At 46.6% G+C, this 14,609-nt stretch overlaps 1 protein-coding gene across 1 annotated transcript in view; it reads left to right on the forward strand.

Moving 5' to 3' along the window:
• LOC146009319 (uncharacterized) overlaps positions 1 to 14,609 on the forward strand; it is a 67,538-nt gene that overhangs the window by 21,150 nt on the left and 31,779 nt on the right. The window contains exons 2-11 of the mRNA XM_083149569.1: positions 2,903 to 3,004; positions 3,925 to 4,005; positions 4,804 to 4,860; positions 5,820 to 5,945; positions 7,815 to 7,860; positions 9,357 to 9,447; positions 10,345 to 10,486; positions 11,843 to 11,947; positions 13,535 to 13,625; positions 13,740 to 13,809. Of these exons, the coding sequence (XP_083005695.1) occupies positions 2,903 to 3,004; positions 3,925 to 4,005; positions 4,804 to 4,860; positions 5,820 to 5,945; positions 7,815 to 7,860; positions 9,357 to 9,447; positions 10,345 to 10,486; positions 11,843 to 11,947; positions 13,535 to 13,625; positions 13,740 to 13,809 (911 nt within the window). The remainder of the gene's footprint in view (positions 1 to 2,902; positions 3,005 to 3,924; positions 4,006 to 4,803; positions 4,861 to 5,819; positions 5,946 to 7,814; positions 7,861 to 9,356; positions 9,448 to 10,344; positions 10,487 to 11,842; positions 11,948 to 13,534; positions 13,626 to 13,739; positions 13,810 to 14,609) is intronic.

Raw genomic sequence — 14,609 nt, forward strand, 5'->3', positions numbered from 1 at the left:
GCTACCACTGCAGCTCCAGCACCCGCCACGCTTCTCCTCACCGCTACCACTGCAGCTCCAGCACCCGCCACGCTTCTCCTCACCGCTACCACTGCAGCTCCAGCACCCGCCACGCTTCTCCTCACCGCCCACTGCAGCTCCAGCACCCGCCACGCTTATCCTCACCGCCCACTGCAGCTCCAGCACCCGCCACGCTTCTCCTCACCGCTACCACTGCAGCTCCCCGGTTTTACATGTGATAATTCGCATGCAAATTTTCACATGTAAAAAATGGCCCATCAAGTGCCAAATTGTATATATGAGCTTCGCAGGGGAGCTGCCGAGCGGGTCACAGGAGAATTGGGTTTGACTTGTCCTTAGCACAAGTCAGCCTAATGTTTGGGGGCCATTTCAGTGCCAATATTTGTCAAAATAGGTGTAAAAATTGCCAAGAAAACAATTTTATTCATTGTAATGGTTACCTTATATAGGAAATATAATCTTTTATTACACAACATTTTTTATTTGAATGTATATAACAAATGTGAGCGACTCTGGCATTTTTAGCGGATATTTTCACATCTCTCACAGATGATGGCACTCAAACGGTTAAGTTGTAAATACCTGTTTTGGTTGGTTGTGACATTTAAAACATGGAATGATGTGAATTTGTGCCTGTACCAGGCTGACGTCTAATACTAATGTAATAATGAGAATCTTCTAGTGGCTGGACATCCCTTTTTTTTTTGCTTCTCTTTTGCCGAAAATTATTTTTAAACGCAACACGACGCAACTAGGATGGGCCAGAATGAATGTAATCTGATATCTGTGTGTGACTGAGGGGTTCATTTACTAAGATGGGAGTTCTGGTGAAGATGAGACGTTGCTATGGTTGCCAATAGCAACTTCCCATCTTCCATAGGACTCCCATCTTAGTAAATAAACCCTAAGCGCTACAATGTAGCTGCATTTTTCCCCAATACAAGTTCTGTTCATCTCCGTATACAGACTCAGGGGTAAATTTACTAAGAGGGAAGTTCTGTTGTAGATGGGATGTTGCCCCCTAGCAACCAATCAGATTCTACTTTTTATTTATTTTTGCACCTTCTAGAAGATAATAGATCCTGATTGGTTGCTAAGGGCAACATCCCATCTTCAATAGAACTCCCATCTTAGTAAATCTACTTCTCGGTACCACACAGACACCACAAGAGCGGCATATTACATTTTTGTGGGTCTGTGCAAAATGTGTTCATGAAGGGTATGTTGGTAAATCAGTCGTGTTAATCGTTTCATTGTTCTGTTTCAATGTGTGAATGGTTTATTTAGATGGGGCTATTTCGCGGTTACGAATTGCCCATTGTTATCCTCCTATGTCATTACTGTAACTATTAAGTTGGCTTTGTGCCCGATTCGATCGCCCCCATTCATGAATTGGGAAATGTATAATATAAACCTCAATTATTATTTATTTATTACCAGTTCTTTATATCGCGCACTCATATTCCGCAGCGTTTTACAGAGAATATTTGAACACTAGGTGATTTGTCGCACCCTACGGGCGCTCTTCACACCGTCGTAAGGGGCTGCGCCCCCTTAACCTGTGAACGCAGTTATTGTGTGGGTGAGGGTTGGGTGATATGGGTGGGGAGGAGGTGCTTGGGGGTGGTGTGGGTGGGGGAGTGGTGGGTGAGGGGATACTGTGTGTGGTGGAGTTGCAGATGCGGGGTTTGGCCATGTGGGTGGTGTAGTTTGGTTAGGTGCAGGGTGGTGTGAGGTGTGGGGGTGGACTGGTTGAGTGACGGGCAGTGGTGTGGGTGCGGGTGGATGGGTGCGTGGGTACCACGGATGGTGGATTTGCGTGCAAAATCATGCTTGGGATGCTGTCATGGGATGTGAGGAGAGTCTGAGGACACTGGCAGGAGATTGCAGGAGGTGTGTGTGTGGGGGGGGGGGGTAGGGGGGGTTGAGTGCGGCTGCAATACCTGCTGGGGGATTGAGGAGGTGCACTATGAACACTGGCGAGAGAGTTGTTGGGGGGTTGTGGAACCTGGCAGGAAATGAGGAGTTGGGCTGGAGGCGCGGGGGATGGTGCAGGGGGATTGTGGGTATGGAGGGCTGGGGAACCTGCCGGTGGAAAGAGGAGGCGCGCCGGTGAGACTGCCGTAAGATTGCAGTGGGGGGGGGGGGGGATGCTGCAAGAGGATTGTGGAGTGGCTGGGGACCTTGGCTGGGGACCTTGGCAGGGGGGGTGGCTGGGGACCCTGCCGGGGGAATGAGGGAATGAGGAGGTGCGCTGATGACAGTGCTGGAAGATCGCACAGGGGGGGGGGGGGGGGGGGGGTGTTTGGGCAGAGGATGCTCCCCGGGGGGATGAGGAGGTGCGCTGGTGACAGTGCTGGTGGCAGCTGGCGTTACATGGCTCGTTAAGCAGCGAATTTTCGCTGCTTAGCAAGTCAATCAGAATGACCCCCTAGATTTATTTATTCTAAAAACAATCTTGGCTTGTTTTAAGTCCTAATGCAAGATCTCCATATAAAAACATTTTTTTTGCCAAGTCGGTCCCTGCTGCAGTCTTACCCCAGGGGTCTACTTATAATTTGGGTTAGTAAAAGAGTGCATGCATTGAGATCTACGGCAATGATCTGAAAACGTTAAATACGCCGGTACTGTGGCTCCCGGGATTTGTCATGTCCGCTCTTTTGTTCTAGATTGTGTTAAGTTGAGTTCAAGGAACTTTTTTGCTTATGCTGCGTAAATGTGTGTATAGTAATTTGGTGCTCGCAGCAGACAGATGCTGGAGTTCCAGGTAAGTAGTTCATTATTCATTAGATTCTTGATCATAATGAGAGACGGTGAGAGTTCAGCGCTTGAATTCTTAAATAAAACTTTTTTTTTCTCCCCCCTGTTCCCCGCCATAAAGCATCACCTTGAGACATCAGAGAATGCAATGGACTTTGAAACGGCTGAAAGTACCCGTGGCTGCAGGAATGAGATAATGCACAGAAAGGACCTTAATCTTCAGGTATGCTAATATGTGTCTCTGAGATCCCAGGGTGCGAACAGTGTAGACTGAAATCCCAAATCGTATGTCATATAGAATGCTTAGCCTGCTGCATTACATCTACATACTGCTGCTAGGAAGACTTTATCATCTCTTATATATTTAGCCAGATCTGTCACTCATCCCCTGTAACGCTGGGCGGGGTTAAAAGAGTGATTGACAGCGTTATACACACATAGTTTCTGCCTTAGCCCCCCCCCCCCCGCCCAGCGCTATACACAAACCCCCCCCTAGGGAAAAGACCAGCGTTATTCACACTACCACCCCCTTGACATCACCTCCCCACCATCCACCATTATACACCACACACTCCACAGCCACCAGGTGAGAGGCGGGTCTGCTCTCACCCCCCCCCCCCCACACACACACACACACAAACCCCCCCTACCCTCTGCGGCCGCTCTTCTGTATAGATATCCCAACCAAACTGCTGGATGGAGCCTCCCTGTGGGTTCCAGCTATGTTAGGAAGAAGTGTAGATGTAATTTACTTAGTAGATCAGTGATTTTCAATCTTTTTTTAAACTCACGGCGCAAAGCAATCAAGATTTTAAAATTGCTAAAGCACACCATCCATTCCCCACTGGGAAAAAATCACACACACAGGCCCCCACAGGAAAAAAACCATTGGCCCTCACAGATGGCTGATGGTGTCGCAAAAATGATCCGATGCAGCAACGGTCGCAGCAGCAGACCACACGTGCATGCAGGAGGTGTCTACTTACAGGGGGCACGCGCACACGAGACGCCCATGCGCCCCGTGGCAACGGAGCTTGCCCCGGGTCCCCTGCCGCCTCCCTCGCCGCTTCTGATTCCAAAGCCAAGAACTTCGCTATAGAGCTTTTTTTTTTTTTTATTCCTTTATATTTTTTTTACTTGAAGGAGGAAGAATTCGATTCCGACGACTTGTCCGAAGATGGTCAGTCCCGACAGAAAGCAGAGAAGCGCAGAGCCAAGAAGAAGGTAAGTGATCTGTTTGCTGAGCACAGAACGCAACATGAACATTGACTGTCTTAATAGGACCAGGATATATCTCTCCACGACCCTGATCTTTCACCCAGCTTCAGTGTGTTATACTGGGGTCCTTAAAATCTACCTAAACAGCATGTAGTCGTTTCTGGGGAAAGTGTTTGGGTGACTTTCTAAATGTAGGTTTTTAGTGAATCGGTGGAGATGGGCCTGTGCTATCCTTGCTGTGGTGGAATAGATTATGCACCGGCCAATGGAACAAGTGCACGCGTGTTTGTGTCAGGAAGGGAGAACCCATGCCTGGTGTCAGAGGTCATTCTAGAAACCACCATCTAAGGAACTTCACTCGTTTTCACCAGCTCAGGACTCCCTGATTTATATCAGGGTCTGTCCAGAGATCCTGCTGATTCATATACAGTACATCTATTAGTGCAGTTGAGAATATGAGATTGTACCGTGCGTGAATTTGCCCTGTACATGCCCAATAAATAAACATGCAATGTACGTGCTTGCAGATCTGCGCATATGTGGCACTTAGAAACCCGAGCCTATGCAGACGGGAGGCCTACTCCTGTGGACGCTGTATTTCAGAGCTGAGGGGAGCAGGCAGCCAGTGAGAGCTGAGGGGAGCAGGCAGCCAGTGAGAACAGCAGAGAGCAGGCAGCCAGTGAGAACAGCAGGGAGCAGGCAGCCAGTGAGAGCAGAGGGGAGCAGGCAGCCAGTGAGAGCAGAGGCAAGGCCTTCCCTCCAGCTTATTCCTCTCTCTTTAAAATATTTTCCTTCTATCCTCAGAGACAGCGAGAACGGAAAAAGCTTGAAAAGAAAAAACATCTTGAAGAAAATGAGCAGGTAATTACCGATGTGCTAAAGTCGCCTAAATATAAATAAAATAATCAGTCCCGAACCTAAGGCCCTTACTTATCTATCCAGCAGAGGCTGCGGCTGTAAGTACAGTCAGTCTCCACCATTGCAGGATTTAAAAACTTTAAACCTGACATCAATTATGTTTCAGCAGATGTCATCACCTATACCGATTCATCCTTTGTAGCCCATTCATGCAAATAAAGCTTTTGCTAATTGGGATAATTACTGCTCACCCGTCATGTGCTTTAAAAACAAGATGCCCAAGGGCAGCTAGATCCCTAGTATGTGTCATCTGCTGTAGTTGTGTTCTTAAACATTGTATGTTGAGAGGACTCATTTCAATGGTATTGGTAGCTGGCCAAGGCAGCTAGATCCCTAATATGTGTCACCTGCTGTAGTTGTGTTCTTAAACATTGTATGTTGAGAGGACTCATTTCAATGGTATTGGTAGCTGGCCAAGGCAGCTAGATCTAGTATGTGTCACGTGCTGTAGTTGTGTTATTAAACATCACATCTTGGGGGACTTGTCTCAATGTCTCAGCCCATAAAAGCAAGTTGCCCGTTTTCCTCTAATTAAGAAAAGGTTTGTTTATATCAGATCACACGTGTGGGAAGGGGGCATCTTCTTCTGGATTGTTCTAACACTAGCTGTATACATGATGCTGAATATAGCCATTTGTTATGTCTGTTGTTGGTATTCCTGATGTTCTGTGAACCCTGTTGTAATTCGGAGAGTATAGACGTACATATAATATGCTCAGTGATATTTATGCATTGCATTGCTACAACCCAAGCTCCTGCACTTTAGCGAGCCGGACAGAGGTCAGTTTGCCACAGGTAGCGGTGCATCTGGGAGTTTGCTAAACAAGGGATAGCTTTACCATGAGTGGCGCCATTGCCCGGAAATGTCCGCAAGTTAATATCCTTCTGTCCTCTCTTGGTAGGAACCGGAGTGGGATGTAAACAGTGCATTTGTTGCCAATGCTGCCAGTCACATCAGACCAAAGACCAGGAGCAAACTTGACAAGAAGCATAATGATAACAAAGAGAATGAAGAGAAAACACACGAGGTACCGGTCGCTGGCCCCATATCTGACATCACCTCTTCATTATAGGATCATCTGAGCAGTTAGTAACCTAGGGCCTTATTTTGGTTCATTCTTTCTCACAAAATCCTTCTTAGATGGGCAAAACCATGTGCACTGCAGGTGGGGCAGATGTAACATGTGCAGAGAGAATTAGATTTGGGTGGGGTTTTACTTCAAAGTGAGATCTATATTGCAGTGTAAAAATAAAGCAGTCAGTATTTTCCCTGCACAGAAACAAAATTACTCACCCAAATCTAATTCTCTCTGCACATGTTACATCTGCCCCCCTGCATTGCACATGGTTTTGTCCATCTAAGAAGGATTTTGTCAGAAAGAATGAACCAAAATAAGGCCCTAAGATACTGGGGCAGATGTATTAAGCATTAACAAGAGATAAATACAAGGGTGATAAGGAGAGATAAACATCCAGCCAATCAGCTCCTTACTGACTTTTTTCAAATGCAGCCTGTAACATGGCAGTTAGCAGGTGATTGGCTGGACGTTTATCTCTCCTTATCACCCTTGCATTTATCTCTTGTTAAGGCTTAGTACATTTGCCCCAATGAAACTAACATGTAAATGCGCTGCACTGATGCCATGGTAGGATTGTGGGTAATGGCAACCGGCACAACCCCAGTTTGCGCAGAACGTTCTGCATGATTTCCCTGTGCACATGCTCATAATATGACAATACGTACATGTGACTGCGCACCACAGCGCTCTCTGCATACAGATTCAGACTCTGGGTCCGATTCAGACCTGACCCCTGGGCTGCGATCAGGTAAATGCCAAATTCCAGCCCATGTGCGTGGCTGCGAATTCGCTTGCCGGCGTGCGCATGAGGGGAAAACTATTCGCAATCACTCACCATCGGATGGTTATTGTGTTCGCAGTGGCGAGTTAGCCAGGACTTACTAAGCGCTGCAATGGCTTTACTCGGCGCTGCAACGCCTGGGGAATGCCTGCGTTTTCTGGGGCATACCGCCCCCCCCCCCAAACGATCGCAGGGTGTCAATCACCCTTCGAACAGTCAGCGATGGCTATTCATTGCTGTCTTTGCATGGACTGTGCGCATGTGCGGTCGTCTGATAGTCGGCAAGGCTGAGTATTCGCAGGTCTGAACCGGGCCCCTCTTTCACACACATATGTACAAATATCACGCACACCAGGGGTCAGTGGCCCTAATCTAGCAGGGATCGCTAATTAGAAAATTTGCAAACCGATCGATTATCGAATGACTGCGAATGAGTACAGCTCGCCCGAGTTGAAATAACCACTGCGAATGCTTAGGGATCATAAACGGTGTAGCCGCAGTTTGACTGACGGGAAGCCGGTGTTTGGAGGGGAAGGGGGCGGTAATGCGCCATTTTCTCAGTGTATATATTTAAAAAACACAGGCATGTCCAGGAATTTTTGGTGAGGGTCTCTGATGTAAGTGAGGATCATGACGTTCCCTGCAAAGTCCAGCTGATTAAGCCTCCGTTTATGCAGGCTAGGGGAAATAAATATTGCAGGTCTTGGCTTTGCCGCTCCCTGAAAATGGTGACAAAATTGAGAACATCACTGCGCACAATGGGGCAGATTTATTAAGCCAGGCGAAGAGATAAAGTGGAAGGAGATAACGCACCAGCCAATCAACTCCCATCTGTCATATTTCAAACACAGCTGATTGGCTGGTGCGTTTTCTCCTTCCACTTTATCTCCAGTTTATCTCTTCGCCCGGCTTAATGCAGAACATCTGCCCCAGTGTAAGCAGTGCGGTTATGGCACACATCTCGAGTCTCCTATATGAAATGTTTCCTAATAACACGTTCCTGTGGATATCTGCTCATATCTTTTCCTTCTTCTCAGGATGACTGCACGGATTCTTTGATCCAAAGAGGCCGATATCTTGCAGGTGAGTAGGATTTCTCTGCATAGGATAGAAGAATCACAGTCCATATATACAGATACACAGTCCATATATACAGATACACAGTCCATATATACAGATACACAGTCCATATATACAGAAACACATTCCATATATACAGAAACACAGTCCATATATACAGAAACACATTCCATATATACAGGTACACAACGTGACCTTTCAGTTATCATCTGTTTAACCAGTCGTTTATTTCCGGCCGCTGATATCCCGGTGTGTTTTCTGGATGCAGATTGTTTTTCCCTGTAACGTCCTAGAACTCGGACTTCAGTTTCCTGAATGTAACATTGTAAGGATAGGGGAAGCAGCTGTCCAGAATTAGCCTTGGTTTCATTCACTCTTCCGTGTTATTTAGACATGTTCCATTATTTGTATGGCTGTGTTGTGTAATATAAGTATATCGGTATTATCTACTATATACATATTCACTCCCTTTATTAGTGAAAGTGTCTCAGCCAATCACACAGCTTCATTCATAAAAACACGAAGATGTGGTCAAGAGGTTCAGTTGTGTTAAACCAAACACCGCAATAGGGAAAAAGTGTATAGTTAGTATAGTAACACAGAAACTGCTGATCTGGTATTTTGACGCACTACAGTCTCACAGCGCCGAGTCTAATATATAGACTCGGCGCTGTGAGACTGTCGGACGCTTGTTCGTGTGTCCCTAATACTGATTGGTCTGTTCTTATATACACCACAAACAGTCACACAGCCTATGGTAAGTGTCATGTCTCAATCTGACCACGCCCTCCTGTGCTTGCAGCTATGTGTCTGGGAATGCAGCCGCTTGCATTGGCACAACCCAGGACACTCCCATCACACGCCCACTGAATGGACCAGTTTTGCTGCTTCAGTAGACTCCTCCCAGTCACCACCCGTCACTTTTCTGGCAAAATCTTAATTGATGGCAACTAAATAATGCTCAGCACAGGCAGACAAACTCTGTACTGTGTTGTTTTTTTTTTATAAATGTTTTTATTTATGTACAAATTAAGTATTTTTAATTAACTTGGGATGTCCAGGTGGATAATTTTGCTTCAAGCATGTGATGGAATGATGGCAGATTTGAGGCAGATGGTTCTGTAATTAGATAATTTTGTTGATTTTAGTCATTTTGTTTTAATGCTAAATCACAGTTTTATTCCCTATTATACAGAACATTCAGGGCAGGATTCAATTTGCGGCAGCTAATTACTGCAGGTTAATTGATCTGCTGGGGCTATTCAATTAGCGCCTGTGATTAGCCAGCAAGCTGCCTGAGGGTGGCACGGAGCGAAATCTGCATTAGCCCGTAGTGTGGGTGCTACGGAGGGGCTGGCACCAGATACTTTGGGTTAACGCATGAAGAAAAGGTGCTGTGATGGAATAGAAGCCCCAGGCTACCACCCTTTTGCCTTTATGGTAAACTACCTTGCTTTCCCTTCCTTTTTTTTTATTTGACTGTCTTTCTGCTTTTCCAGAACAAGGCATTAATTCAGTGGAAGATGGAAACTACACCAAAGCCATTGCACTGTTTAGTGAGGCTATCAAATTAGATCCTAAAGATTACAGGTAAATCTTACTCTGTCACTGTGAGGTGCTGTCCATCGTTGTGGAGCACTGTCTGGTACTGTGAGGTGCTGTCCCTCGTTGTGAGGTGCTGTCTGTCTCTCTGAGTCACTGTGGCTCCCTGTCTGGTGCTGTCAGTCACAGTGGAGCACTGTCCGTCGTTGTGAGGTGCTGTCCATAGCTATGGAGCACTGTTTGGTGCTCTGAGGTGCTGTCCCTTGCTGTGAGGTTCTGTTCCTCACTGTGGAGCACTGGCCATCTCTGTGAGGTGCTGTCTGTCTGTGTGTCATTGTGGCTAACTGTCTGGTGCTGTCAGTCGCTGTGGAGCACTGTCCCTTGCTGTGAGGTGCTGTCACTCGCCATGGAGCACTGTCTGTCACTGTGAGGTGCTGTCTGTCTCTGTGAGTCCCTGTGGCTCCCTGTCTGGTGCTCTGAGGTGCTGTCCCTTGCAGTGAGGTGCTGTTCCTCACTGTGGGGCACTGGCCATCTCTGTGAGGTGCTGTCTGTCTGTGTGTCATTGTGGCTAACTATCTGGTGCTGTCAGTCACTGTGGAGCACTGTCCCTTGCTGTGAGGTGCTGCCCCTCGCCGTGGAGCACTGTCTGTCACTGTGAGGTGCTGTCTGTCTCTGTGAGTCACTGATGCTCCCTGTCCGGTGCTGTGAGGCGCTGTCCTGTCTGTCTCTGAGTTCCTGTGGCTCCCTTTCTGTTACTGTGAGGCAAACATGATCACGGAACCCATTCTTCACATGTACAGAACAGGTCTTCCAAATTGAATGAACATTCAAATCACCCAAAAGTAACGCACCGCGACTTATGAAGATTGCATTGTTTTTGCAACTGTATTTAAGACGCATTTAATTAAAATGACCTTTTTTGTTATAATTTCTGTTTATTTGCAGGTATTTTGGGAATCGTTCCTATTGCTACGAGCAGCTGAAGCTTTACCCCAAGGCGCTGGTGGATGCCGACATCTCCATACAGCTTTCTGCCGCCTGCCCCAAGGGCTATTTCCGGAAAGGCCGCGCTCTGAGAGGCTGCAATGTAAGATGTCTGGGGGTTATTTCATAGCGGTAGTTCATATTTTTCTTTCCAACCTTTTAAACGCACATTTCCCACATTGAGCCTTAGGGCCTCATTCAGACTGGATCACAAAGCGTATTTATTCTCAAATAGACCAAAGCATACTGCACTGCAGGTGGGGCAGATGTAACATGTGCAAGGAGTTAGATTTGAGTTTTCGCAGTCCATGAGAGTCTGCCACTGTTTGTGCTTAACCCTAATCCCCCCCCCCCCCCGCAGCCTTACCCTAATCTTCCCTCTTATTGCTGAACACTAACCTTCCCCCTTAGTGCTGAACTCTAACCTTCCCCCTTAGTGCTGAACACTAACCTTCCCCCTTAGTGCTGAACACTAACCTTCCCCCTTAGTGCTGAACACTAACCTTCCCCCTTGGTGCTGAACACTAACCTTCCCCCTTAGTGCTGAACACTAACCTTCCCCCTTAGTGCTGAACACTAACCTTCCCCCTTAGTGCTGAACACTAACCTTCCCCCTTGGTGCTGAACACTAACCTTCCCCCTTAGTGCTGAATACTAACCTTCCCCCTTTAACTCTAACCCTAATGGTATTGCGAATACTCACCGAAAGCCACGCCTCCAGCCGCAATACAGTGTCCCCTTATCCTGATGAAATAGCTCAGGATTGGCTTATTAGAGTCACTGTGGATAGCTTGCAAAGCTGCACGTAGATATCCGATCGCATTATGCAATTCTGGATGCGACTCTCCCTGAGTAATGCCCATTATTTCTGATAGATAGAAATACATTTTTTTATTTTTTAAGGTCGAGCATCGATGTTTTCAATATACAGTACTGCATCCTAATCTTTTCCATATGGGTTTGTTGTAGGAGTTATTTTTTGGAGTGGATGGTAATGTGTGTAGTAAAGTTCATTTGTGTCTCTGAAAGGTAATTTCTACGCTTTGGTGGACATAGGAACAAATGTAACTAATAAGCCCTAATAGAGGTTACAGCTAGTTTTATATACAGTACTGTGAATGAGGAGGGACCATCGTTATAGCTGTGGCCCCTACACACCTGCTCTGTCTCTCCACATGATTCCATGCAAGGAATGGCTATCAGCACTCTCATTGGTGGATAGCTGTTTGGTGGCCCCTAGAATTGTTAGGCCCTGGGGGTGCCTAAATGTTAAGACGGACCTGCTTGGCAGGGATTGTGTGTGTGTGCAGTGACTGGAGGAAAATCTGGCAGTGTGCAGTGAATCTCATGTATACAGAGAATGTAGTGTATTGGGTTTCCGTATTTGTAACGTGTGATGTAATTACAGTCCCTGTATACGGATTACTTACTGATACGGTTTCCTACTCTTTCTGTGCAGCGGTACGCCGAGGCGGAAATGGCGTTCAGAATGGTGCTGCAGCTGGACGAAGGCTGCGAGGAGGCTCTGAAAGAAATCCATACGTGTCAGATACTGCAGCTTCTGGTAATTCACCGTATACAGGGGCCGATTCACACCTGCTCCTTCAGGGCCTAATTCGGCCCCGTCTCCGATGCTGTGGTGCATAGGCGGCAATAGGCATGTGACGGCAGCAAACTCCTTCGGCGACATTTTGACTCGTCAGGGTGTTCCCATAGTTATTGGCAGCTGTTTTCCGGGGCGGACACCCGGCATTTCATGGGCGTGCCCACAAAAACTGTGGGTGCGCCCATAGAAACACTGGTGCGCCCGCCCGCAAATCAGAAAAATCCATGCAGCAGGAAGTAAGTCCTGCGCTACTTTTCTGCTGAGAACAGAGAAGTAATTTGGAATGATTTCTCCTCTGTACGGGAATGCGCGAGCAGATGTGTCAGCGTACACATCCACTGGCAGCGTAGTGATCGGATACAGCCAGTGGGGGTGATGAGGTCCGCAGTGTGGCCATAATCAAAGTTTCCCAGTTCAGAGTTCTTGCCAGCTCCAACTAATAATCAGAACACCACAAATTGTGTAAGTATACTATTCTAGGCAAGGGAGGAAGGGGGCAGGGGGGCAGTCAGAAGGATTTTGTGCAATATAAAAATTTAGCTCCAAAATCTGAAAATCTGCCGATAAGTGAAAATATGGAGCCGTACAAAGGTAAACTGCAACAAAAGGGAGAGAGACTGAAAATTTGCATTTCATGTTATTTTTGTAAAAAAAAAAAAAAAAAATTATGAAATTTTAATTTCAAGATAAAAAAAAGTGCACCATATCATTGAATATATTGGTGCATATTCAACCAGTTGGCGGTGCTGCTGATTCAAGTAGCTGCAGGAACCCGGTGCGCTAAGTTTCTGCAAGAGCTGCGGATTGTGTGTGTTTCGCACTGGGAAATCTGTTGAGTCTGCATTTCACACAGACTCAATGGGTTAGGGCGAGTGATTACCGGGTGAGGAAGAGAATGAGTAATTGAATAGCTTTTCTCCCGCTTGGTGCAATCCGTTAGCTGTGGGGTAGACCCTGCGTCTAACCTAATACGCCCTGGAGTGAGGTTGCAGCTATAAGGGCAATTAGTTAATTTCTGACACTCATTAATTTGTACCAATAGCCGTAGCTCTCCATCTTGCCCTTGGGTGACCATAAAAAAAGATGAAAATAATTAAAACCAATTGAATAATTGGAAAAAAAGTGTTGTTATATACATCGTGTAAACTACAAAACATTCTTGTACATTTGATTTAAGAATGAAAAGTATGCGAGTTATATTGATTCTGTAAATAAATAGCTAGATCCTAGAAATCTAGTATACTCTATTTAAACTTATATATGTGACATTGGCCCTTATTCTCTCTGCACATGTTACATCTGCCCCACCTGCACTGCACATGGTTTTGTCCATTTGAGAAGGAATTTGCCTTTGCGAGTGAACCAGAATATGGGCCATTGTGTATATGAGACTTGTTTGGCTGGCGATGTACAACGAAATAAATTACAGTTTAATTTCCCAACGCTGCAAATCTGCAAATAGGAGCGAGCGACGTCTCTCGGTTTAAACAATGATTAAAACCCTTTTGGTTGTTTACTCATCTGTATTTAATTCTTTCTCTCCAGGATCATGGTTTTACCCACGAGCAAAGCACCAGTCTACTGGAGGAGTACGAGTCTGTTGCTGCTGTCATGGAGGCTCCGATTTCTGCTAAAGGTGATTGTCTGTTACGTTACCACAGTTATGGCCTGCAGTCGGGGGAGGAGGGGAGGGGAGGCTGAGAAGTTCTAGAAGCAGCCTTCGGTAACACTTTCTCTTCCGGCTGCGCAGTCTTGCAGGAGAACGTGAACCTGGAGGAGATGGGAGAAGAGGAGCTGCTGTTTGGGAATGAGCTGTCGGAGTGAGTATGACCGCGCATCTGTTGCCTGGGGAGGGGTATAAATCTGTTTCGGCTGACAGGAGTTTATAAATGCTCGGCAGAAGTATTCCACTTATGCAAATGGGTTTCCCTTTTTAATCTTGAACTCGGGCATGGATTTCACGCTTCAGTTCCTTGCCGAACATCTTTAGAGAAGTATTGTAAATTATTTTATGGGAATGTCTCCCGATGACGTTGATGACAATGTCAGGTGCCACCTGTCCCTGCCGATCTGACTGGGAAGTCTGTTTTGTACTTGCTATATAGAGGCACATTCCACCATGAGCCTGCATCCGATACAGTATGTCTGCCGATGGGAAAAGCTGTGCTGGTGAGACATGGGGGCTTTTTCTGGGTTGGTAGCGGCTACGTATCGTATGGCACTACCGGCTGCGTCTTTATTCTAGTGCCGCTAAAAAGCCCTTCCCTAATACATTCGCCCCGCTTACATTGTCCATAGATGCACCATTGGCCGCTCTTCCACCAGCGTATGGCTGGTGCATTCTCAGTCTGTGTATGGCCTCATATGTGGGCGGTTCAGTGTTTGTGTACACCACCGCGTTGACCGTATGGTGTTGACCATCTGACCGTATGGTGTTGACCTATTGACTGTCAACCGGATACCATTAAAAGGGCCTGATTCTGGTTCACTAGCAAATGCAAATTCTCTTTCTATAGGACAAAACCATGTGCGCTACAGGGGGGGGGGGGGGGGGGGCGGCGGCAGAAAATGTAACATGTGGAGAGAGAATTAGATTTGGGTGGGGTTTGAACTTTAAACT

The sequence above is a fragment of the Crinia signifera genome, chromosome 6 (genome assembly GCF_055691185.1).
Source record: "Crinia signifera chromosome 6, ASM5569118v1, whole genome shotgun sequence".
Taxonomy (NCBI): domain Eukaryota; kingdom Metazoa; phylum Chordata; class Amphibia; order Anura; family Myobatrachidae; genus Crinia; species Crinia signifera.